The 26,994-nt window shown below is 43.7% G+C and overlaps 1 protein-coding gene across 1 annotated transcript in view; it reads right to left on the bottom strand.

Moving 5' to 3' along the window:
- Positions 1 to 25,197, bottom strand: part of LOC137538952 (C-signal-like) — a 43,569-nt gene extending 18,372 nt beyond the window's left edge. The window contains exons 1-3 of the mRNA XM_068261395.1: positions 24,897 to 25,197; positions 12,999 to 13,050; positions 5,446 to 5,633 (exon numbers count right to left, since the gene is read on the bottom strand). Of these exons, the coding sequence (XP_068117496.1) occupies positions 5,446 to 5,633; positions 12,999 to 13,050; positions 24,897 to 25,034 (378 nt within the window). The 5' untranslated portion in view covers positions 25,035 to 25,197. The remainder of the gene's footprint in view (positions 1 to 5,445; positions 5,634 to 12,998; positions 13,051 to 24,896) is intronic.
- Between the last annotated feature and the right edge of the window lie 1,797 nt (positions 25,198 to 26,994).

Below are 26,994 nucleotides of genomic sequence, written 5' to 3'. Positions count from 1 at the left end.
GGAGGGTGTGCAATTTATCCTTACGTATGATAACCATGCATCAGACATTAGAAAATGTCTGCGCACGGCTTGGTCAGTGGTGGAGGCTGATCCGCTGCTGTCCAAGGTCTTCCACTCTCCCCCTAGGATGATTTTTAGGAAAGGTAAAAGTGTCAGAGATCAGTTAGTGAGGGCGGATCTAAGGGGACCCACTGAGACCACTACGACATTTATCCCACGCCGTAAAGGCACGTTCCCTTGTATGAACTGTCAGAATTGTTCATCCATAATCCGGGGTGATTATGTCACTCACACCACAAAAGGGACACGAATTATGATTAAAGGTAATTATTCTTGCACCACGACAAATGTAATCTATTTGCTAAAGTGTCCTTGCGGAATGAGTTACGTAGGACAGACAACCAGGGATGGCAGGAGGAGGATTAATGAACATAGAAGTGACATTAGGAACTATAAAAAAGAGAAGGAGAATAAAGAAAAATTTAAGGATAAATTTGAATCCTCCGTAGGTCGCCACTTCCAGGAGTGTGGTCATGCAGTGGGCGAATTGAGGTGGTGCATACTGGAGAAGGTGTTCTTGCAGGAGGGAGTGGACCCCCAAGCCTCCTTGTTACGCAGAGAAAGCAAATGGATATATGACTTAGGGACTCTGGCGCCTAACGGCATGAATGAGGCCTACAACTTGAAGTGTTTTCTATGATTTTGTATAATATCGCCTGTCTCTTTAAGTATTGTGCCCGCCCCTATGGGGGGGTGTTTTAACTTTGAATCTGCTTCTATATATATGGATGCTGCACAAACAGTCTGTAAGCACTTGATAAAGACCTGTTGGTCGAAACGTTGTGCTGTTTTGCACTGTGGTACATATAATAAAATTGGCCAATCAGGCCTAAAATCCAGGTCGAGACCCAGTCGTGAATTTTTATTTGGACTGTTGCAGCACCTTAGGTGGATACGGGTGTGACTGGTCGACTCCCTGGTCTGAAGCAAATACCTGGGTTGTAGTATTAAGGTAATCTGCTTTACTTCAGAAGTAAATGGGTGGCAACAGGGGAAGGAACAGATGCCTCCCACCTCACTGTGAGGCATGTCTGCCATAAAAGCACATACCTACAGTGCTGTCCATAATTATTCATGATGATGATGTTATCCATTAAGTTGTATCCAACTCTTGGTGATTCTATGGGTTAGCTCTCTCCATGCTGTCCGATCCTGTACTTTATTTATGTATTATTTATTTATGTACATTAATTATTGTACATTACATTAATTAATGTACATTAATTATTTATGTACATTAATTATTCATACCCCTGACAAATTTTGTCTTAAAGTTACTTTTATTCAACCAGCAAGTAATTTTTTAACGGGAAATGACATAGGTGTCTTCCAAAAGATAATAAGACCATGTACAAGAGGCATTATTGTGGAAAAATAAAACATTTCTCAGCTTTTATTTACATTTGAGCAAAAATGTCCAGTCCAAAATTATTCATACCCTGCCACAGTCTGTGGGAAAATCCAAAGTTCTAAACAATTACAAATAGTCCAAGCTGTTCTAAAGCATCCTAATTACCCTGATTATTTGGGGACAGCTGTTTTAATCAGCTCAACGGGTGAAAAACAGCAGCTCTCTGCAATTGGTTTGTCGACAGTCATGGCTAAGACAAAGGAGCTCAGTGAGGACCTGCGGCTGCGCATTGTGGCTGCTCGCAAGTCAGTAGAGGGCTACAAGGCCATTTCTAAATGTTTTCATGTTCCAATGGTTACAGTGCAAAGTATTATTAAAAAATACAAGATGTTCCGTACTGAGGAAAATCCCAGAGGACGTGGTCGGAAACCAAGTGACTGTGCTTGCCTGGAGGATAGTGAGAGAGGTGAAAAAGAATCCAAGGATCACCACCAAAGCCATCCTGGCGAATGTGGGCTCTGATACTGGCAATGTCTCAAGGCAGACAATCCAGACAATCCAACGGACACCGCACACTGCTGTGTTCCACGGATGCAGACCAAGGAGGATGCCACTTCTCCAGATAAGGCACACAAAAGCTCGCTTGGCCTTTGCAAATGCTCATCTGGAGAAGAAAACTTCTGGTCTTCTGTGTTATGAAAACAAAAATTGAATTGTTTGGTCGCAATGATGTTTCCTTCATTTGGCATAAAAAAGGAGAAGCCTTCAACCCAGAGAACACCATCCCCACTGTCAAACATGGTGGTGGGAACCTAATGCTTTGGGGGTGTTTTTCAGCCAATGAACCAGGGAACCCAATCACAGTAAACAGCACCATGAAAAAAGAGCAATACATGAGGATTATCAACAACATCAGGCAGTCTGCAGTGAAACTTGGCCTTGGGCACCAGTAGACATTTCAGCATGACAATGACCCAAAATACACAGCAAAAGTGGTGAAGAAATGGTTAGCAGACAACAACATTAACGCATTGGAGTGGCCCAACCAGAGTCCTGAATTGAAACCAATTGAGAATTGGTGGAGGGAGCTAAAGATCAGGGTAATGGCAAGAAGACCCTCCAACCTGAAAGATTTGGAGCTCATTGCTAAAGATGCATGGGCCAAATACCTGTGGACACATGCAAAAAGCTGGTCTGCAACTATAGAAAGTGTTTGATTGCTGTAATAGCCAATAAAGACCTTTCTATTTCTAATGATTATTGAGAAGGGTATGAATAATAGAGTTGCCTCGAACCTCCGATTTTGGGTTCACGAACCTCGAACCTGAACACGCAAAAAAAGTTCGCAAACATGTGAACTTTCGAACCGCCATAGACTTAAATGGGCAGGCGAACCTTCAAAACTACAAACATTAATTGTGGCCACTAAAGTGATGGAAAATAAGTTTCAAGGGGTCTAACACCTGTAGGGGGCATGGCGGCGTGGGATACATGCCAAAAGTCCCGTGGAAAAATCCGGATTTGACGCACAGAAGGGTTTAAGGGCAGAAATCACATATTAATGCTAAATTGGAGGCCTAAATTGCTTTAAAACATCTTGCATGTGTATACATCAATCAGGTAGTGTAATTGGTGTACTGCTTCACACTGACAGTCTAAACTCACTGTGTAACGCACGGCAAACAGCTGTTTGTGTAGTGACGGCCATGCTGGACTGGTGCGTAACATGGTGAGAGTGCAGGTGATGGCGGTTTTCAAGCCTATATGGTCGGGCTGTGGTAGCTCAATGACAGAACAACAGTGACTGAGTGTCCAGCTGATCGAATTTGGTCTGTCCACAATGAAGCAACGACCTTATTATCTTCTTGGGTCAGGTGTGTACCTCAGCCCCAACACACTCATTTAGCCGGTCATTGCTTCATTGTGATACGCAAGCCCCTTCACTGCGGCAAGGTAACGATCACGAAGGGGAATTGACACATGTTCATGCCTTTTGTTTTGTTGTTGCAGCCGCAGTGTAGCCAGAAAAATTAGGCAGGCATGTACACGCACCCGAAAAATTATTATAGCGGCCGCTGCTAGCAGCGGCCTTAAAAATTCAGGAATCCACCTGGAGTCCTGGACCCTGTTGGTGGTGGCAGAGAAGGCAGTCAAGCGGCCTGCAGGCAGAGATGCTGTGTGGGGACCGGCTTAGTCTTGGGGCAGCCAGTCACACGATGTGCAGGCAGAGATGCTGTGTGTGGGGACTGTCTTTGGGCAGGCCTGATCGTGCTTTGCAGACCAGGCATCCGTGGTCAGATGGACCCTTGACCCAACGCTGTCAGAGATGACACCACTTGCCTTTCAACATCACGGTACAGTTTGGGTATGGCCTTTTTGAGAAATAATTGCGTGATAGTATCTTACACTGCGGTGTGAGGCTTTGCTTTTGTGTGCTGCTTTTCCTCAGGTGGTCATCCCATTGCAGTTTGTGCTTTGTAATCGTGTGCCTTTGTAAGGTAGTTGTCCCTACGCAGGTCTTGGTCTTTCCACGGCTCAATTTTCGGTGGCAGAGAATACAGATGGCATTGCTCTCATCTGAGGAAGACACACAAAAAAATTTCCACACCGCTGAGCCCTGGGATGATGGCACTTTGTTGATGGCTGCCGACGGAGTGTTAAGTGTGGTGCTAGAATCAGAGCAGGAGGAGGAAGATATGTCACGCTTCCGTGCGGAAGGTGAGGAAGATGAGGGGTTCTGTGTTAAATAGTTAACTACGTCCTGACAACATTGGGGGTTGATGGCACGTGCCTTCTTCTGAACACTGTACTTTGGTCGAGGGTGGCCTGCCGGGGGGGCTGCCTCTGGCTCTGCCTCTTGTTTTGTCCATATTGGGGGTGATGAAGTTAAAGGTATGCACTGACTTGACTAATACGATGTGCGGTTACACAGGTGCAGTAAAAAGGTTGCAGTGACTGCTGGTACAACAATGTGCGGTTACACAGGTGCAGTGAAAAGGTGACTGCTGGTAAAACAATGTGCGGTTACACAGGTGCAGTGAAAAGGTGACTGCTGGTACAACAATGTGTGGTTACACAGGTGCAGTGAACAGGTTGCAGTGACTGCTGGTACAATAATGTGCGGTTACACAGGTGCAGTGAACATGAACAGGTATGCACGGTCGGACTGGTATTACAAACGTGCAGCTGTCACACACACAGGTACAGTGAAAAGGTAGGCACTGAATGTGCTGGGCCTTGCACAGTATAGCAATTAGCAAGGGCCAGCAAAAAAAAAAAAAAAAAAAAAAAAACATTAGCTCTGAAAAGAGCTCTTTTTGTGGTGCTTTTCAACAACAAATATCAACTAGGAGCAAGCTACAAGAGCCTAAATAAGCTTTCCCTATCTCTGCAGCAGGTTCCTCTCTCTTCTCTCACTACTGCAGCAACACCGAGTGAGATAATGGCCGACGCAGCTGCCTTATATAAGGGGGGGGGGGGCTCCAGGAGGGAGTGTCTGCTGACTGTAATGTAGAGGGTCAAAGTTTAGCCCAATGATGTAGGGGCGGGTCGAACTCGCCATAAAGTTCGTGTTTCGACGCAAACGCGAACCACCGATGGTCGCGCGAATAATTTTGCGCCCATACCGTTCGGGACAACGCTAATGAATAACTTTGGACTGGCCACTTTTTGCTCAAATGTAAATAAATGCTGAGAAATGTTTTTTTTCCCACAATAATGCCTCTTGTACATTGTCTTATTATGTTTTGGGAGACACCTATGCAACTTCCCGTCAAAAAATTACTTGCTGGTTGAATAAAAGTAACTTTAAGTCAAAATTTGCCAGGGGTATGAATAATTATGGGCAGCACTGCATATTGTTAGATACAAGTGAAAAATATGACTTCAGGTACGCTTTAAATATGGTAATTAAAAACATCCCTGTGCCTTGTATTAGTTTCAAAATATGGAAATACAACCTATGCACAGCAAATTTACTGGCGGTTCATGCATCAGGCCCAGTAACCAGTATCCTATCAATATATTTATTTTACCTGGGCCAGCAGTAGGGATCCAACCACATTTGTGTTGTAGACTTTCAAAAATTCTTCTGCATCTGCCGTTGCCAATGTGCTTGGTTGCAGAATCCCAGCGTTACTTATCAATAAATTGAGACCAGCTCCATTCAGATGTTTCTCTACTTGTGTTGTTGCTTCCTCAAGGCTTTTAGCATCTGTGACTTCTAAAAATTACAAAATATCAAAACATAACTAAAAAAATTCCAGGTTAATTTATAGAATAGTCTTGAAACACACCTCTATACTTCATTCCTCTTTGCTATACATTGCAGTCCTTCTCCAATAGAAAACTGAGCTGTTGTCTACACAAGTTTAAAGTTAATATTGTAAGTGGCAGGCAGAATGCCTAATATTTTATGCACTAGATTAACCTAAAGAAGTGAGTTGTCAACCATGATACGTTGCTTTGAGTTATTAAATTATATGCTTTGACCTTTTATGGTAGGCCCTTTTTGGGGGGAAGGATTTATGCTCTTTGTTGCCTCCTCATGCAGGCCCGGATTTACTTCACAGGAGCCTCAGCCTATAGGCACAGATGTCCTGGTGCCTTAGACTTCACCCTCCATGAACCTTCAAACCCTTGCCGAACCGCACTGCACGTGGGCTGGCTGGCCCAGCTGTCACTTCTCCCTTACTTCCCTTGCCCATCATAGGTAGCTACAGGTGCCCCTTAGTATTAGGTAGCCAGAGGTACCCTCAATATTAAGTAGTTAGAGATATCCCCAAGTATTAGGTAGCCAGAGGAACCTCAGTATTAAGTGGCTAGAGGTGCCCCTGATTGAAGGGAGATCTAGGCAGTGGAATGCTGAGAGCAGGGCCAGTAACCTCTCATTTACACTCTCATCAGGGACTAAGAGAGGGAGGTGCTCAGGGAGGGTAGTGTGCCACCTTTCCATCATCAAATGCCTGTAGGCATGTGCCTACAATACCTTATGGTAAATCTGGCCCTGTCCTCATGTCAGTATCTATATAGCCCTCTGTTTTATATTCAGCTCCTTAGGACAGCATCATCTCCTCCTGTAATGGTCGGCTGACAGTGACGTCACAAATGACACTATGATACTGCCCTGGTAGTGCTTGAGCAGAGGCGGATCAGAACTCCCCGAGAATGAGTATACGTATACAACAGTGTCAAACTGAAGGGTATGGGATTCAGGCCGTGGGCACCCACACAAACTGTGTAACAAGGATTGGACAAGTGGATGGTCAGAGTTCAAGCCAGGTCATACACAATATATCAATCGCAACATTGTAAGGATAAGGCAGGAGGAAGTCAGAGTTCAAGCCAGGTCATGCACGGAATATCAATAAGAAGGTTGCTAGGATAAGGCAGGTGGATAGTCAAAGTTCAGGTCGGGTCATACACAGAATATCGATAACAATGTTGTTAGGATAAGGCAAACGGATAGTCAAGGTTTAAGCAGGGTCATACACAGAATAACAATCACAATGTAAGTATTAGTTTCTTTTTTACACTAACATACTAAGCCTTGCAGTGGCAAAGCACACGCTATAACAGGCGTGGAGCCGTGTCCCGGAAGTGTTTAAATACCCTCCAGGCGTGTCACTTCCGGTACGCCTGCCGCCTGGTCGCATAGGGAGTACGCGTACTATGACGCATTTGTCTCGTGCGACCATTGGAACGCACGGGCCTGTGCAGAGCCGACGGGGAGACATCATGGGACGCAAGCCGGAAGCGCCTGGATCATCGCAGGCGCGCGGACCAGGTAGTATCATTACATTACCCCCCCCCCCCCCTGAGGAGTGACCTCTGGACACTCTAATTCTAGGTTATCAGGAAAATAAGCATGAAATTCGAATCCGAATTAAATCCTGAGCATGCACCTGTCGTGCCGGAATCCAACACCTCTCCTCCGGTCCATATCCTTTCCAGTCGATCAGGTATTGCAAAGAGTTCCTAACTCTTCTTGAATCCAACATTTCCTCCACCTCATACTCTGCTTTGTCTTGCACTGTCATGGGGGGAGGTGGAGGTCTGGGAATTTTTTGCTGACTTTAGTAGCGAAACATGAAAGGAATTCCCAACTCTCAAGGAGTACAGTAACTTGACCCTGTATGCCACCTTGTTCAATCTTTTAATAATGGGAAACGGTCCAATGTATCAAGGACCCAACGTCGGTGTTGACTGTCGCAAGGGGATGTTCCTAGTTGAGACCCAGACCAATTCTCCCAGAGAGAATTCTGGTTCTGGTGATCGGTGTTTGTCAAAGGAACATTTCTGTTTTCTTAATGGCGTTTTCTAGGTTCTCTTGAACCTTTTTCCACAGTGCTGACATGTGTGTCACCCAATCCTCTAATACAGGTAAGTTAGAAGGTGGTCCTGAAAGGGGAGAAGATTTTGGATTTAACCCAGTAACCACCTGAAAGGGAGACATGCCAGTCAATGAACTCACTTAGTTGTTAAACGCAAATTCTGCAAAAGGTAGATATGCCGCCCATTCTTCCTGATTACCAGACACATAGCAACGCAGATACTGCTCTAATGACTGATTTGTCCTCTCAGTCTGGCAATTCGTCTCTGGGTGAAACCCAGAGGAAAATGATAAAGTGATGCCCAGGCGTGAACAAAACGAACGCCAGAACTGAGAGACAAACTGGGCTCCCCTATCAGAGACAATTCTTTTATGAATCCCATGGAGACGAAAGATATGGGAAATAAAAAGATCAGCCAGTTCTTTTGCTGAAAGTAATTTATTTAAAGGAATGAAATGGGACATTTTGCTAAACTGGTCTACCACTACCCAAATGACCGTGTACCCCTTGGATGGTGGTAAGTCCACAATAAAGTCCATGGACACGTCTGTCCAAGGTTTGGATGGGACAGGTAAAGGCTGGAATGAACCACTTGGGGCAGTCCGAGAAACCTTACTGCAAGCACAGGTGAAGCATGCGCTTACAAACGCCTTGGAATCTCGTGTCAGAGATGGCCACCACACCCAGCGAGATAGAAGCTCCAGGGTCTTCGTTTCTCCAGGGTAATCTGCTGATTTGTCGTCATGGAAATGTTGCAGGACTTTGAGCCTCCATTGAGGGGGCACATAAATGCGGTTGACAGTTTTTCCCGAAGGAGCATCACCTTAGCATCACCTTGAAAAGGAAAAAGAATGTCCATTACATCTTTGTCTGAAGCAGGGGCAGTCACAGCTGCAACAATACATTGTGTAGGCACAATAGGTTCGAGAGCCTGAATTTCAGAGGGACCTGAACTAAAATAGCGCGATAAAGCATCCGCCTTAATGTTCTTGGACCCAGGGTTATACGTAATTGTAAATTTGAATCTGGAGAAGAACAGAGCCCCTCGAACCTGCCTGGGATTCAACCTCTTAGCAGACTCGATGTACTCCAGATTCTTGTGGTCCGTGTACACTGTGACTGGATATGCTGCACCTTCCAGCCATTGCCTCCATTCCTCAAATGCCCACTTCACCCCCAATAACTCACTGTTTCCGATGTCATAATTCCGCTCTGCGGAGGAAAATTTCCTAGAGAGGAAGGCGCATGAATGCAACCTCTCGGGGGTTCCAGCGTATAGAGAGAGGACCACTCCTACCCCAAGCTCGGAAGCGTCAACCTCAATAATAAAAGGTTGTGCAACGTCGGGATGCACCAGGATGGGTGCTGAGCAATAGGCTTCCTTCAGTGCTTTGAAAGCGAGATGAGCCTGAGTGGACCACTGACTTGGATCAGCCCCCTTTTTGATCAGGTCAGTTAGTGGTGCCACCTTAATAGAAAATCCTTTAATAACTTTTCTGTAAAAAATGGCGAACCCCAAGAATCTCTGTAGAGACTTTAAATTAGCAGGTTGTGGCCAGTTGAGAACCGCCGAGACCTTCTCCAGGTCCATAGTTAAACCTGAATTTGAAATGATGTACCCCAGGAAAGGAACCTGATGGGTCTCAAATGTACACTTCTCGAGCTTGGCAAACAAATGGTGCTCTCTCAGTTTTTGCAACACTGCCCGGACATGATCCCGATGTTTAGAGAGGGAAGGGGAATAAACCAAAATGTCGTCCAAATAGACAACGACAAACCTTCCCAAAAAGTCCCTGAAGATGCCATTGACGAATTCCGGAAGACTGCAGGGGCATTACAGAGCCCGAAGGGCATCACCAAATACTCATAATGCCCATCATGATTATTAAATGCAGTCTTCCATTCGTCCCCTTGACGGATTCGAATGAGATTATAGGCTCCCCTGAGATCTAATTTGGTGAACACCTGAGCCCCTGAGACCTGTCCAAACAGATCATCAATTAACAGAAGAGGTTAGCTTTTTTTATGGTTATTTTGTTCATACCCCTGTAATTAATACAGGGTCTGAGCCCACCATCTTTCTTCTCCACGAAGAAAAACCCAGCCCCTGCAGGAGAATTGGAAGGGCGAATAAACTCATTCTCCAAGTTCTCCTTGATGTACTCTCTCATAGCCGTCCTTTAAGGAGCTGACAAACTATACAAATGACCACGACCACGTTCCAGGCAACAGGTCCATTGGGCAGCCATATGGGCGGTGTGGGGGTAACTCGTCTGCTGCATGAGGCGAGAATGCATCAGAAAAGGACCTGTAAATTTCTGGTATCTGCTGAGAGGTTAGTTGAGTACTGAGAAGAGGCAAAGTGGAGAGACAGTTCTTTTGACAGAACTCAGACCAGCTAATGAGTTGTCCCGAGTGCCAATCCAGAACTGGGTTGTGTCGTCTCAACCAGGGCAAACCTAGTACTAACGGAGTTGAAGGCATGATCAGCAGAAAGAAAGTGATTCTTTCAGAATGTAGAGCCCCAACTTTGAGGTGCAATTCTTGGGTTACAGACATGGGAGTATCTAACTGTAAGGGTAAGTCATCAATGGCCATAATTTGCAGTGGGTTACATAAAGGTAGTGCTGGGATGTTTAATCGTTTGGCCAGAGATACATCTAAAAAATTCCCTGCCACTCCACTGTCAATGAAAGCTTGCCCTGTTATCCTCTTTTTCTTGCCAATCAAGACAAAAAGGTAATAAAAAGCGTTGTTCTTTTGGAGGAATTACCTGCCTGCCTAAGTGAACTTCCTCAAATCCACCCAGGCACTGGAGTTTCCCGACTTCTTCTCGGGACAGGTACGGACCAGGTGACCAGCACCTCCACAGTAAAAACACAGACCCTTGGATCGTCTCCGTGTCTTCTCAGCAGGGGACAGTTTGGAAGACCCGATTTGCATGGGTTCTTCCATTGTCACAGGAGGACTTGCGGTACCAGTGACTATCGGACTGACATTCCCCGTCACAGATCGCTCCAGGCGTCTTTGACGCAGTCGACGATCCACCCTGATAGCTAGAGTAATGGCTTCATCAAGTGACAAAAGTGGTGGATAGTTAACTAAATGGTCCTTGACTGTCTCTGACAACCCGAAAATGAACTGATCAAGTAGGGCAGGATCATTCCATTGGGAGGCCACTGACCACCTTCGGAATTCTGAGGCGTAGACTTCAGCTGTATTTTTACCCTGCTTCAGACTCCGGATTTTGTGGGAAGCAGTGGCGGTGATATCAGGGTCAGAATACAGTACACTCATGGCATTAAAAAATTCCTCTACGGAAGAGAGAGCTGGATGTCCCTGTGGGAGACTAAAAGCCCATGCCTGTGGATCCCCCTGTAACAAGGAAATCACCATTTGTGTTTCGGTACCCGAGGCTCTAGGCCTTACAAAGAAGTACATCATGCATGAGTTCATAAAGTTACTGAAAACACTACGATCTCCCGAAAACTTTTCTGGGAGAGGAAGTTTAGGCTCTGGCACCAGCATTAGAGGAGGAGGTGCTGCTGGCTCCTCTTGAGGTGCTGGGGGAGCATTATCATTGGGCTCAGGATTCACATCAGCAGCAGTAGTTTGAGCTTGTGCCAGAGGAGTGACCATATCAGTGAGACTCTTGACCGTCTCTGTCAATTGGTCTATCTGTCGCTGTAGATTCTCCATTATATATATATATTTAAAGGGCCTGTCATAATGTAATGGTCGGCTGAACGTGACGTCACAAACGACACTATGATACTGCCCCGGTAGTGCTTGAGCAGAGGTGGGTTAGAACTCCCCGAGAATGTTTATACATATACAGCAGTGTCAAACAGATGGGTACGGGATTTAGGCCGTGGGCACCCACACAAATTGTGTAACAAGGATTGGACAAGTGGATGGTCAGAGTACAAGCCGGATCATACACAATTTATCAATCGCGATATTGTAAGGATAAGGCAGGAGGAAGTCAGAGTTCAAGCCAGGTCATACACGGAATATCAATAAGAAGGTTGCTAGGATAAGGCAGGTGGATAGTCAAAGTTCAGGCCGGGTCATACGCAGAATATCGATAACAATGTTGTTAGAATAAGTCAAACCGATAGTCAAGGTTAAAGCAGGGTCATACACAGAATTACAATCACAATGTAAGTAATTCGTTTTTTTTACACTAACACACTAAGCCTAGCAGTGGCGAAGCCCACACTATAACAGGCATGGAGCCGCGTCCCGGAAGTGTTTAAATACCCTCCGTGCTCATCACTTCTGGTACGCCTGCCGCCTGGTCGCATAGGAAGGACGCGTACTATGACGCATCTGTCTCGTGCGACCATTGGAAAGCACGCACCTGCGCAGAGCCGACGGAGGAGACATCGTGGGACTCAAGCCGGAAGCGTCTGGATCGTCGCAGGCGCGCAGACCAGGTAGTATCATTACACCTCCCCTTCCATGTATTACTCCCCATTTACAGCCTCCCTTTTCTATCTGCAAACGGAAAGAGAGAAAGAATGATCAGCACAAGATGATGCAATGGCAAATGTTGGGGGGTATCAGGTGTAGTAGCTGTGCCTCCAGACCAGACAGGCAATTGTAAACAGCAAAAGTAGAGGAAAGAGTCCAGGAACCGACCGCAGAGGAGTCACTCAAATCACACCTTCTTCTTCACCTCTGAAGAAGCAAGCTGTGCCTGCAAAACGGCTGTCAGGCATACACTTTACCTTATTGTCAGGTGCATTGGGGATGTAATAAAGGTGTGATTTGAGTGACCCCTCTTGGTGCCCGGACTCTTTACTCTACGAGGTTTTAACCCCGAGGTTAAGGGTGTCCATTGAACCATTGATGTTTTGTTAAAAAATGCAGTTTTTAGAGTTTTAAAAGTTAAAGAAAAAAAGGAAAATTAACTATGTGTCTATTTTTATTTATTTACGTGTTAATTACTTTAAATAAAGGAAAGGATGGTGTGTTATGATGTGGAGAATGAGGTGAGATTGGCCTTGTTGGCACTGTACTGGGATTGTTAGTCAGCCTCAATGCAACACCATTAGTTTAACAACCAGAATGATAGCAGATAATCTGCAGGAAGAGGAATATGGAGGCAGAAGTAGCACCACCATCACCGCCTAGAAGGAACAGTGTGTGCCCTTGTAAATATATACGCTTCATCAAAGACAAAAAACTTTATTGTAAACTATAGGGTTTTTTTGTTGGACTTCATATCAGTTCATAAGCTGAGGACTTACCAAGTTTAATCAGTACAATATTCTGATTTTTGGCTGCAAGATCATTAAGTTCCTGCAAATGGAAAAGAGAAACTTTATTTACTTACAAAGTTTACATGTGATAAAACATATATACTTCATATTCATGTGTTGTGTTTAAATTTTCACTCTTGCTTGAGGCCGGTTTCACATTGCTAACCGGCATTAAAGTTGCGATGCCATGATCGCATCACACCGCAATCTAAAAAAAAAGCTAATACGCGGTAATCCCCTTCTGGCTGAGATCCAAGCAGGAAGTGAAACTCTCTAGCATTCACTTCCTGTGGCCAAAGAAATTAATTGTGCGGATGTGTATTGAAAAATACGCTTCCACGCAACGTTACTGGGCAAATTTTTTAAAATATATGCGTCTTCATAGACTTACATGACTTGTGGTCCTACGCACATTGCCGCGCAAGTATCCCACCAACGTATGGATGTGCTCGTATCGGGGTTGCAGCGAATACGTCACTTCCGCCGCATTGTGTGGATTTTACCGCAAGCCTACACTACACCTATGTAAGTCAGAAGAGCACCCTCCTTAACCTCCTTGGCGGTAACCCCGTGTGTGACACGGGGTAAGCCGCAGGAGGGTGCCGCTCAGGCCCTGCTGGGCCGATTTTCATAATTTTTGTTTTGCTGGACGCAGCTAGCACTTTGCTAGCTGCGCCAGCACTCTGATCGCCGCCGGCCCCTGCCCGATCGCCGCTATCTGCTGCGGCGCGGGCCCCCCCCCCCCCTCCAGACCCCAGCGCTGCCTGGCCAATCAGTGCCAGGCAGCGCTGAGGGGTGGCCCGGGACTCCCAATGACGTCCCGACGTCAGTGACGTCGGTGACGTCATCCCGCCCCGTCGCCATGGCGACGGGGGAAGCCCTCCAGGAAATCCCATTCTATGAACGGGATTTCCTGATCGGAGATCGCCGAAGGCGATCGAAGCGGGCGGGGGGATGCCGCTCAGCAGCGGCTATCATGTAGCGAGCCCTCGGCTCGCTACATGATTAAAAAATTTTTTTTAAAAAAAAAAAAACTGCTGCGCTCCCTCCTGGCGGTATTTTTCATACCGCCAAGGAGGTTAAGAGACCTCGTGGTGAACAGTCATTTTTCAGGGACAAGTGACACATTCAGACACTGTAGGGTCACAGGCCCCTACAGGTGTGGTGGCTGTACGATCCGCCGGTACATGCAGGTGAGGAGAGTTGTTGAGCTGCCGGATGGCAGAACCTGGACCCTATCTCACTTTGTGAATTGTAACACGATTCTTGTGGTTTACCTCTTGGTCTGCCCGTGTGGGGCGTACTACTTGGGGAAGACCAAGAGGGAACTTAGGAGACAGATCAATGAACATATAACTAAGATAAAAAGTAAGGATCCGGAGGTTCTGTCACCGGTAGCTCAGTCACCACTTTAAAACTGCCCATGGAGGGAATTATAAAAATCTGAGGGTCATCGGTCTTGATCGCATTCACACCAATATCCGTGGTGGCAATTTTGACAGACTGGCTCTCCAACGTGAGGCACGCTGGATTTTTGAATTAAAAGCCACTGTTACCTTGGGTTTAAATGACTTCCAGAGCTACGCCTCCTTCTTACCACTCTAAAGTGTCCTCTCCCTGACGTCCTGTGTCTGTTGGCGCACCGCTGTTGACAGGATGTTGCTAGGTGATGCTTCCCTCTTGTTCTGTGTGACTGGGAGTTTTATTTCTTGGCTTACACTGCGACCACGATGTGCATCATGTGGTTTTTCTTTGCATTTATGCTAAAATTTAGTCTGGGATGTCCCATTGTTGTGGTTCGGGCTCTTTCAGTCCCGCAACCCTGTTATTATATTATAATATCTTTGTGATCATAATGGCCAAGCATCAACACTATTTGGATAAGTTAAAAAAAGTTTTCTGAATTTGTATCGATGTCCGTCTTACGCTTTCGCCCCCTCTCCCTCCTGTCTCTGGCTGTGGCTTGCACTCCACTGACGTGTTGGATGGCCAGGGGGGTGGCTGTTGCTGATTGGCCAAGAGTCTGCACAAGTAGGAAATGCGTGAGTGATGATGCGAGTTTGCTGACACGCCCTCTCGAGAAATCCGGAAGTGAACCGGCGAAACACGTTGGGTCTACACGGCGTGATTGTGTGACCCACGTGGTTGGTGCCCACCCGCCGCCACCCTCAGCCTGCCTCACTCCGACATCACTGCCTTTTGCAGTGTGTACCTCGCTCCTCCTTTTTATTTTTATTCTAACTCTAGGAAGGGGACTATACAATTTGAGATTGGTTGTGTTCACAATTGTTTTCCAACAAAATCTCTGAAAGATATTCATTTGACTTGGTTTACAGCGTGGACATTTTCTGGACTTCTGTCGTTTGAGGAAATTAAAAAATAAATCATAACTCATAATATATAAATCATACAATCAAACTAGCCAAGCCTGTAGATAGCTGAGAACAAATGACAGGGGTTCTGTGCTGACTCTAAACATAACAGTGTCCAAGCACAAATATTTCTCTGAGATCTAGAGCAGTAGTTCCCAACTTATTGAAACCCTTTCCCCTTCACATTCTCTGCTCCCCTTTTTTCCTGCGCCCACCTCATCTCTATGGCCCATACGCATTTAACTTTTTCGCCTAAATTTTCTCCTATGACAGGGGTGCCCAAACTTTTTAGGCCAAGGGCCATATCGCTGTTCTTGAGAGTGTTAGAGGGCTGTAGCAAAATTAAACACAGTTGTTGCTGGTTGTCGTTCGGTGTTCTATGCCTGTGACATTTTGTCAAATAAAACATTTCCACAGGATATAACCCATATACTGTATGCAGTTACCATGTCCCTTTCAGTATGCAGTTAATACGTAATCGGGAGTGCTCCTTTCAAGGGGAAGGGCAAAAACACAAAGTCCTTTGACGTGTGATCCACCATACCCACTTCCAATACTAGTTTCTTTAAAAACGACTGTAGCTTTCAATAAAATTCTGCAGCACAATCTTGCAGTACAAAACTTAGTACAACTTTATTAGCACAATACAAAAATTATAAAATTGACGTATTCATAAAACTTTTTTTATCTGTGAATGACAATCTTCCTGAACAACAATATAGTATATCTAAAAAAAAGGGATTTCATGTGACTGAAAAATGCTATGATCTGGCTAGACTTAAAGAGAACCCGAGGTGGGTTTGAAGAATATTATCTGCATACAGAGACTGGATCTGCCTATACAGCCCAGCCTCTGTTGCTATCCCAAACCCCCCTAAGGTCCCCCTGCACTCTGCAACCCCTCATAAATCACAGCCACGCTGCTGACAAACAGCTTGTCAGAGCTGGCTGTGTTTATCTCTATAGTGTCAGTCTGCTGCTCTCCCCGCCTCCTGCAGAACTCCAGTCCCCGCCTGCATCCCTTCCCTCCCTGCTGATTGGAGGGAATGGACGGGGGCAGGGACCGGAGCTATGCAGGAGGCGGGGGAGCAGCTGAGACTGACACTACAGATGTAAACACAGCCTCACAGCATGGCTGTGATTTATGAGGGATTGCAGGCTGCAGGGGGACCTTAGTGGGGTTTGGGATAGCAAGAGAGGCTGGGCTGTATAGGCAGACCCAGCCTCTGTATGCAGATAACATTCTTTAAACACACCTCGGGTTCTCTTTAATGAATAATAATCAACCTAGATGATTATTGTTCATCACGTTTTAGCATGTTATTGGAAGCTACAGTCCTACCTTGCAGTATGCAGGCATAGTGCTACTGGCACAGTGGCAGCTGCTAATCAGTGGTTGCTACTGATACAGTGGTGGCTGATAACCTACAGGCAAGTAAAGGGGGAGGCAGAGCGACAATACAAGATGGCTCCTGCATGCGGCACCACAGCTACGGCCTATGGGACACATGGAATTAACAACCTTAGAGAGCTGCGGGCGCCTCCAAAAAAGGCTCTGTGGGCTGCATTTGGCTCAAGGGCCAGACTTTGGACATGCCTGTCCTATGAGGTAAATAACTTTTCAGCACTTTGGAATTGAAAAAGTGCCAGAAAAAGAAGTTGAAAGGTATTAACAAAATTATTTTGAGTATTTTCTGGCTTGTTGGTGGTTTAAAAGGCATTATTTCACACCTTATTGAAAATATCACCTAGGAGAAAACTCAGAAGAAAAAAGTTAATTGCTTATGGGCCTATATGTGTTATTAGTATACAAAACTAGCCCCATGACTTGCACTGATGCTCCTGATCTCCTCTTTAGGTAGAGATATGTTATTGTAAGGGGGCAAATGTGCCTGAGCTGCCATTTTCACACATATTGTGATGAATGGAGGGCGTGACACAGCCAGAGAGGGATGTGACTTTTATGCCATTCTCAAGAAAGTGTTGTATTGGGTGGGACTTTGGGGATGTAAAATATTGCTCGAACCCCTGGAATACCGTTTCATACGCTTGAGCCATTGTGTCCTCTGGACTTCTACTGTCCACCAACAGGTGGCTCTGTAATGGTGCCTGAAATTCCCTGTTTCAGCAGCAGATGGAATATACAGGGTCTAAAACTAACTGGCACATGCCATCTGCTGCTGATTAACTAATAAAATGGCATAGCATTTGCTGATAGCATCTGCTTGCCTTTGCCATTATAATTAGTCAATAGACAATTAGGCAGCCAGAATATAGTCTGGTGAACTTGGACAGAGTCTTTCTTTCTCTCCAGTTTGCACCCAATTTTATGAAGCACCCATTTCAACTTGGCACCTTGTCAAATATCTTATCGATATCTGCCTTAAATGATTATCAGCTACTTAAAGGGCCAGCCTAAAAGTTGTCATAATCAATATTAGTCAGTAGTGGGTGCGTAGCTCACTATAAACAGAATATTTATAGGTTAACAGGTTTACCTCTGGAAAAAATACGCAACACTCATCTGTTGAATTTTATAAACTTATATTGATATAAAAAATAGATAAAGCATATATACAGGAATATACATCTCTCCAGTTTTTGTCCATCATCCAATATACATTTTCAAAGTTCCTTTTAGTGAAACAAGTCCATATCAATATAGCAATTCTTCTGCTGTAGATTTTGTCCTCCATTGATAATTGTTGTCTCGAGATTGTACCGTGTATGGTATACACAAATATAGCTTTATCCTTAAAAAAATGATATATAGAGTTCTGTTCTTGTATAAAAGACTTTAAGTAGATATATCTTCATCAAGCAAAGCTGGGTAGTTGTCCCTAAGCTTGCAATTGCATTTAAATAGTAATGCTTACTGATTTTATATGAAGTATAGCATAAAAAAGTTATCTAAAAACTTGAAAAAACTGCTGAAGTTTAAAATGACAAGTCTTAATGTTTATATAAGCTATTGTCAATAAATTCACCAAGAATAATGCATATTACCTCTCTCGTGTTCTAGAATCACAGTGGAAGGTAGTCTCTAGGCCGCAGTCGATCTCAGTTGAGTTTCAGGCTCAATAATGAAATATACTTGCCTGCCAGGCCTTTTTATTGTCAAGTTTCTAAGATGGCGTCCATTAGGGGATTTTACGGTAACGCACAAAATTCAAACTTATTTTTAACTGGTACATTTTGGCATTTTGTGACATTTTAAACTATCGGGTTATCTGAACAGTGCGTACATATATGACACTACTTGGCTTATTAATGTAAGCAATCTACGTCTTTTCTAATCAAAATTACATCAATAACATTTTAATTAGATCTTATGACACAAGTGTTGACCCAAATGGTGTTCTATGACATCTTTCTGAATCTGATGGATGCCAAGATATATGCGTATGTTCTTAACTTAATCTAGGAACTTGGCATGTTCTTTGGTACATCAATAATTAACAGGGATTTCTGAATGCCCCCTTTGGTCACAGGTTGTACTGTCTTGATCACATGGCTTATTGTTCTGGTTTGGTATTCATAACAAACAACCATGTACTTTAATAACATGCTAAAATATATAGAAAGCAAACTTATTTACTTTATTATATAAGTCTATTATTGATCAACTCATTCATTAATAACTCTATGATCACTATACATGATCTCTATACATGATTAAAATATCAGCGTATAGCAGGCTTAGCTTTTGCAGTGCGTGTGGTTGGCCCTGCATAAGCACATTGCATTGCAGCAAAAACTGAGTATAGTCAGAACATTTCTCCTGCGCTATCTTAATATAATCATAACCTTGTACAGGGAACAAACAGCTTACTGAAGAAAATGACATTAAGGGTTACTCTAACCAACAATCTAACTGATTAAAGAAGAACTCCGCTTATAATCATAAAATCATGAAATTAACTCAAATAATCTGCAGAACATTTTAAAACATATATAATCAACCTAAAGCAAGATGGGGATAATTTCTCTGCATTAATATGATTTTCTGACAACCTAATGCCACTTGCTACCCATCGCAACTTAGTATCTAATCCAACTTAGCACTCTTTTCTGCTTTAAACCTGCTACAGCTTAGCACCCAGTACTGCTTATCTCTGACTGCAACTTGGTACCCAGTACTACTCAACACAAGGTGCGATTTGTTACCCTAACACCCACTGCAAATTGGCACATACCGTATATACTCGCATATAGGCAAATTTTTCAGCACAAAAAACATGCTGAAAAGTCACCCCCTCGGCATATATGCGAGTCACCAACTTGCTGATCTGACTTGATCATGAGCTGTGATCGGATGCCCACGGGGAGAGAACGGCAGGAGCGATCGGATGCCCGCAGAGAGAAGAGCAGTAGCCGTCAGATGCCCTGGGGGGAGAGCAGAGAATCTCATGCTTCCTGCTGTGTCTGCAGCTTGTGAACCCATTGGCTATTTACCTTGCCTGCTCAGAAAGCCAGCCAATGAGAGAATGTGACAAGCACAGCTCCTCCAGCGCGCATTTGAAATGGCAGAAGGCATCTGAGGACTGCGTTCCTGCCTCTGCCTGTTCAGCGCTGAGTTCTCTCTCCCAGCCATCTGCCTGTAGAAGATATACAGGGACACTGAACAGACAACGGCTACTCTGGGTAAGAGGACCCCTCCTCCCCTCTGTTCATTTATCATTTCTGCCTTGCACTGGCCAGGAATGTTTACACTAACTGCATCTCCAGTGTAACCCTTTCACTGCTGTTATCTGATTCATCTGGGCTTGCAGCACTGGGACTTTGTGGGTAATATGCATATATGCACATTTTTGCTTCCACTTGGTGCTGCACAGTAATATGTTGCCTAAACCCTGGATGCAACCCTTCCACTGCTGGTGTTAGCTGACTAGGATTAATATTCAGGAAAATGGGTGGAGCCTACAACAGGCAATCAAAATTCACCTGTTGATTTTCATGGGGAATATTTAAATTGCTGCCATTCTTACACTGTTAACAGCAGATGCTTCAAACCTGATACAGTTGGTCACTGGGTGACTGGGGTTCAAATTCAGAAAGGGGGTGGAGCCACAAACAGCCAATCAAATTTGCTTAATTTCAATGGGAATATACAAATTATCGGTAACAAGGACCCCAAAGCTCATAAACTTGATAATTGAGTGACTGTATGTCAAGGTTAGAAAAAGTGGGCGGCGCCAACAACTACATTTTTTACATGGGAAAATATAAACTGCAACCATTCTTATACTGTTAATGGCAGGGTTCCCAAACTTGACACAGTTGGCCACTGGGTGACTGGGATTAATATTTTGAAAGTGGGAGGTGCCAACAACAGCCAATCAAAATTCACCTATTGATTTTTCAAAGGGAATATTTACATTGCTGCCATTCTTATACTCTTAATGGCAGATGCCTCAAATCTGGTACAGTCAGTTACAAGGGAAACTGGGGTTTATATTCTGTAAAGGGGGCGGGCCACAAACAGCCAATCAGATTTGTTTAATTTCAATGGAAAAATGCAACTTATTGATGCCAAGGACCCCAAAGCTCGTAGACTTGGTCATTGAGTGACTGTATTTCAAGGTTACAAACAGTGGGCAGAGCCAAAAACAACTAACTTTTTTCATGGGAAAATATAAACTACAGCCATTCTTACACTGTTATTGGCAGGGTTCTCAAACTTGACACAGCTGGTCACTGGGTGACTGGGATTGATATTCATAAAAGCAGATCATACAATAGCCAATTAAAATTCACCTATTGATTTTCAAGGCAAATATTGAAACTGCTGCCATTCTTACACTATTAATGGCAGAGGCCTCAAACCTGCTACAGTCAGTCATTTAGTGGGTTCAAATTCACTAAGGGGCGGAGCCACAAACAGCCAATCAGATTTCTTTACTGGATAAACTACTTCCATCCCCACAATTTTGATGCCAGGAACCCGAAAGCTTACAAACTTGGTCATTGAGTAACTGTGTGTCAAGGTTACAAAAACTGAGTGGAATAAAAAACAGATTTCCCTAGGAAAATGTAAACTGCAGCCCTTCTTCACTGTTAATGGCAGGGTTCTCAGACTTTGCACAGTTGGTCACTGGGTGACTGGGATTACTATTCAAAAATGTGGGTGGAGCCTAAAAAAACAATCAAAATTTGCCTGTTGATTTTTAAGGGGAATGTTTAATTTGCTGCCATTCTTGCACTGTTAATGGCACAAGCCTCAAACTTGGTACAGTTGGTTATTGGGTCACTGGGGTTCAAATTCAGAAAATGGGGTGGAGCTACAAACAGCCAATCAGATTTGTTTTGTTTTTTACTGCAAAAATACAAATTATTGATGCCAAGAACCGCAAAGCTCACAAACTTGGTCATTGAGTGACTGTGTGTCCAGGTTACAAAAAGTGGGCAGAGCCAAAGACAAATTTCACTGGGAAAATATAAACTGCAGGCCTTCTTACACTGTTAATGGCAGGGTTCCCAAACTTTGCCCAGATGGTCACTGGGTGACTGAGATTAGTATTCAGGAAAGTGGGTGGAGCCTATAATAGCCAATCAAAATTCACCTATTGATTTTCAAGGGGAATATTTAAATTGCTGCCATTTTTACCCTGCTACCAGCAGATGCCTCAAAATTATTATTATAATGGGGATTCTTTTTGGGCCAGGTTGGCTGTATTGTTCTTAATTGTTTTTAAACTTTGTAGTGGCAACCAATAAAGATGTTTTGGATTCAATTATACCCTGTATTCGCCTTTTTTGCTCAATTTTTTAAATAATTATTCATGTCAGGTGGTGCTTTTTCTTGTAGTTGAGTCTAGTGGAGGGGAATTGCTATTCTCTTTTTCCCGATCTACGGAAAGCGACTTCTTAATCCTGAGTGGGGACAGCTTTAATCTCCCCACCTGCCTTCATAGTGGTTACCTGGAGGGTAACCCTTGTTTGTGAGTATAACTAACGTATACTTACTTTCCACATCCATATTCACAGTACATGCTACACTATACTGGGCTCTCTGTGTCTCCCCTTAATTATTTTATTATATGTCCAGTATTTGGCCCCACCCATAATCTGTTATGGACACACCCAGAGTTCACTGTAAATCTACTCCCTCCTTAGCACCCACACATAGTCCATTTATAATGAGATCCTGGCAACACCTCTTCAATTATTTCAGAGAATAGCATCTGTGCAGGGCAAAGTACATCTGTTTTGCTATTTATATATGTTGTGTGTATATATATATATATATATATATATATATATATATATATATATATATATATATATATATATTATATATATATATATATATATTTATTTATATATATATATATATATATATATATATATATATATATACATACATATATATAGGAATGCGAAACTTTGGTCAACCTTGTTAATCGCCATGATTTTCCTTATAAATCGTTGACGTTAAAAAATGTCAGCTAAATATATCATATAGGAGACACACACAGTGATATTTGAAAAGTGAAATTAAGTTTATTGGAAAATTAGACAGGTGCATAAATTTGGGCACCATAAAAAGAAATTAAATCAATATTTAGCAGATCCTCCTTTTGTAGAAATTACAGCCTTTAAACGCTTCCTGTAGGTTCCAATGAGAGTCTGGATTCTGCTTGAAAGTATTTTGGACCATTCCTCTTTACAAAACATCTCTAGTTCATTCAGGTTTGATGGCTTCCGAGCATGGACAGCTCTCTTTAACTCACACCACAGATTTTCAATTATATTCAGGTCTGGGGACTGAGATGGCCATTCCAGAACGTTGTACTTGTTCCTCTGCATTAATGCCTTAGTGGATTTTGAGCAGTGTTTAGGGTCATTGTCTTGCTGAAAGATTCAGCTCCGGCGCAGCTTCAGCTTTGTCACTGATTCCTGACAAAGCTTGAGAGACCAATGTCTCCAGAATCTGCTGAGTAGATACTGAGTAGAATCCATCTGTCTCTCAACTCTGACAAGATTCCCAGTCCCTGCACTGGCCACAAAGCCCCACAGAATGATGGAACCACCATCATATTTTACTGTAGGTAGCAGCTGTTTTTCTTGGAATGCTGTGTTTTCTCCTCCATGCATAACGCACCTTGTTATGCCCAAATAACTCAATTTTCGTTCCATCAGTCCACAGCACTTTATTCCGAAATGTAGCTGACTTGTCCACACGTGCTTTCGCATACCTCAAGCGGCACTGTTTGTGCGGTTAGCGGAGAAAAGGTTTCCTCTGTATCACTCTCGCATACAGCATCTCCTTGTGTAAAGTGCGCCGAATGGTTGAACGATGCACAGTGACTCCATCTGCAGCAAGATGATGTTGTAGGTCTTTAGTGCTGGTCTGTGGGTTGACTCTGACTGTTCTCACTATTCATCGCTTCTATTTATCCAATATTTTTCTCGAGCCTTAACTTGAACTGAGCCTGTGGTCTTCTATTTCCTCGATATGTTCCTAACTGTGGAAGCAGACAGCTGAAATCTCAGAGACAGCTTTCTGTATCCTTCCCCTAAGCCATGACAGTAAACAATCTTTGTCTTCAGGTCATTTGAGAGGTTTTTTTTTAGACCCCCATGTTGCTACTCTTCAGAGAAAATTAAAAGAGGAGGGAAACTTACAAGTGAACCCCTTAAATACTCTTTCTCATAATTGAATTCCCCTGTGTATGTAGGTCAGGGGTCACTGAGCTTACCAAGCCAATTTGAGTTCCAATGATTAGTTCTAACGGTTTTGGAATCAATAAAATGACAACAGTGCCCAAATTTATGCACCTGTCTAATTTTATTTTAAACAATTATTGCGCACTTTCTGTATATCCAACAAACTTCATCTCACTTCTCAAATATCACTGTGTGAGTCTCCTATATGGTATATATAACTGACAATTTTATTCGTAACAACCAACGATTAATACAGAAAAATCATGACAATTAACAAAGTTGCCCAAACTTTCGCATCCCACTGTATATATATATATATATATATATATATATTTATATATATATATATATATATATATATATACATATATATATATATATATATATATATATATATATATATATATATATATATATATACTGTATATATACATATATATATATATTTGCCTTGTATTAATTGCATTGTGTGTGTGTGTGTGTGTGTGTGTGTGTGTGTGTGTGTGTGTGTGTGTACGCGTGTGTGTGGTTTTTTTTGGTGGTGGCGGGTACTCAATTGCATTCCTTAGAGTGTAAAAAATAGGTCAATTTTACTGCACAAAATTATAGCAAAACACTTTGAATCAAGGAAGAGAGGTTCCCTGAGAACAGTTTGTGACTTTTGCTTCCCATCCAGATGTTGACTGAGAATCTGATATGAATACTGGAAGAAGAATGCCACACATGCTGGGATTATAAAGTCACTTACTTTTTATACTTTAGCATGATATTATATTGACATTATAACTATAGGCACTATATTACAGCAAGCTCAATCAGCAGAAAACGTTTGATTACATTTTACCTGATTTTGAGGGGAATCGGGGTTACGGCAAGTTGCAAATATTTGTTTTGGAGGGTTCGGCTGTTCTAGGAGCTGGCGGACGAGTTCCAGTCCAATTCCTCTGTTGCATCCTGTTATTAGAATCCTCTGAGGAGCCATGGCGTTGGTATCTTACTATAAGCTTGAGGACTTTGCTGAGAACAGGCAGGGTGAGATCTTGTAAATCCTCTTATATAAACACTGGCTGTGGTATCCACTATCATTTGTATGTTTGTATCAGACTTTACACTCTCACTCCCCTCAGCACTGCGTCAGCATTCTCTGTGGATACGTGGAGAACTGACAGCTGCAGTGATGTTAGCTAGATACAAATAGAAGGGCAATATTAGTTTCTGGATATTTGGAAATTACTGCAGCCTTGATAGTTGCAGTATAAAAATGCAAAACTTCAAAAACAATAAATCCCCCCCACACACACATACACACACACCCCTTCCTTTCCATCTTGTTTTTTCTTTTGCTTTCTTTCAGATTAACACCATAGCTCTTTTTAGAATTGGGTAATCTGATCTAGCGCAGGACCGAACAGCTCAACCGCCTATATGTTATTAACCAGTAAAGTAGCTACAGAGCCATAGGCCCCAGGTGTAACGTTTACTCTGTTTGTTATTGATTACTAATACTCAGCACATATAGAGGTGATCATCACCACTACAGTAGTAAAGAGTCAGTGAGTTAACTTTCCTGGCGATAACCCTGAGTCAGGGTAGAATAAAGCAGCCAGGAGCAGCAAAACTGAGCCTGACTCAGGAGAGCCGCCTGGAGTTCTATACAGAGCCTGAAGCACAGCAGGCATTTCAACTCACCTCCCCTGGGATCCAGATGCTGGCAGCTATTCTCCTTCCTGTCCTCGGAGGCTCTGCATCCCACCCGTGAGATCGCTGCCTGTCATCATGACGACAGCTGGCGATCTCACTATAGAGGTACAGTGCCACCTGGGGGACGGAGGGAGAATTGCAGCACTGGATCCCAGGAAGGATGAGTGCAGGAGCTGCTGCAGATCCATGCAGTGTGTTTTTTTCCTGGTTTTAGGATCTAAATGTGTCTGAAAAAAGAACCTGAAATAATCATACTACCAGGGAGGTTAAAGAAGGCCTCAGTTTCAGGGGCCCTGGTGTGGTTAACCTCTATGGGTTTGAATAGGGTACTGGAAAGGAAAAAACACAGAGACAATGGGAGCCCAAATTGTGCAGTTTGTCACAGATAGATGAGTGTGTAAATGTGTTAAAAAAAGGGAATACTCACATAGGTGGGTTGCACACGGGGAAACCGACCACTTAAGGCAGGTGGCGTGTCTTATACCTGACTCCACTCAGGTATGCCAGCAGTCCTGGAGGCGATCACTCTCTTGTTAAAGAATCTCATGCACTCTAGACCCGTAAGGTGATAGAATTCCACCTCGGGTTAGGTGTATGGAACTCTATGCCTTCTATGGGCTTGATTCACTAAGCTGCACTGCTAAAGCAGGGCACCTTAAAGGGAAGGTTCAGGGAGGGTGGCTAAAAAATAAAAATCAATTTCCACTTACCTGGGGCTTCCTCCAGCCCGTGGCAGGCAGGCAGGCTCCCGGTGGTCTCCGGTGGCCGACCCGACCTGGCCAGGCCGGCTGCCAGGTCGGGCTCTTCTGCGCTCCAAGGCCCGGCACTTGCGTGGGACGCAGAAGTGCCGGGCCTTGGAGCGCAGAAGAGCCCGACCTGGCAGCCGGCCTGGCCGGGTCGGCCACCGGAGACCACCGGGAGCCTGCGGAGCGGCGGCGAGGGCACCTCCTGCCTGCCACGGGCTGGAGGACGCCCCAGGTAAGTGGAAATTGATTTTTATTTTTTAACCACCCTCCCTGAACCTTCCCTTTAATGTGAAGGAGCGGCTGCTAATGCATGCCTTACGTAGTAGCGCTCACTGCTATGTAAGGAACATGCCTTCCTTAGATAGGAGCGTGCCTTCCAATACATAGCAACTATGTACAGGTCCTTCTAAAAAAAATTAGCATATTGTGATAAATTTTATTATTTTCTGTAATGTACTGATAAACATTAGACTTTCATATATTTTAGATTCATTA

The sequence above is a fragment of the Hyperolius riggenbachi genome, chromosome 11, assembly GCF_040937935.1.
Source record: "Hyperolius riggenbachi isolate aHypRig1 chromosome 11, aHypRig1.pri, whole genome shotgun sequence".
In the NCBI taxonomy this organism is placed as follows: domain Eukaryota; kingdom Metazoa; phylum Chordata; class Amphibia; order Anura; family Hyperoliidae; genus Hyperolius; species Hyperolius riggenbachi.
The sequence above is the reverse complement of the archived record's forward strand: the minus strand, read 5'-3'. Positions and strand labels throughout refer to the sequence as shown.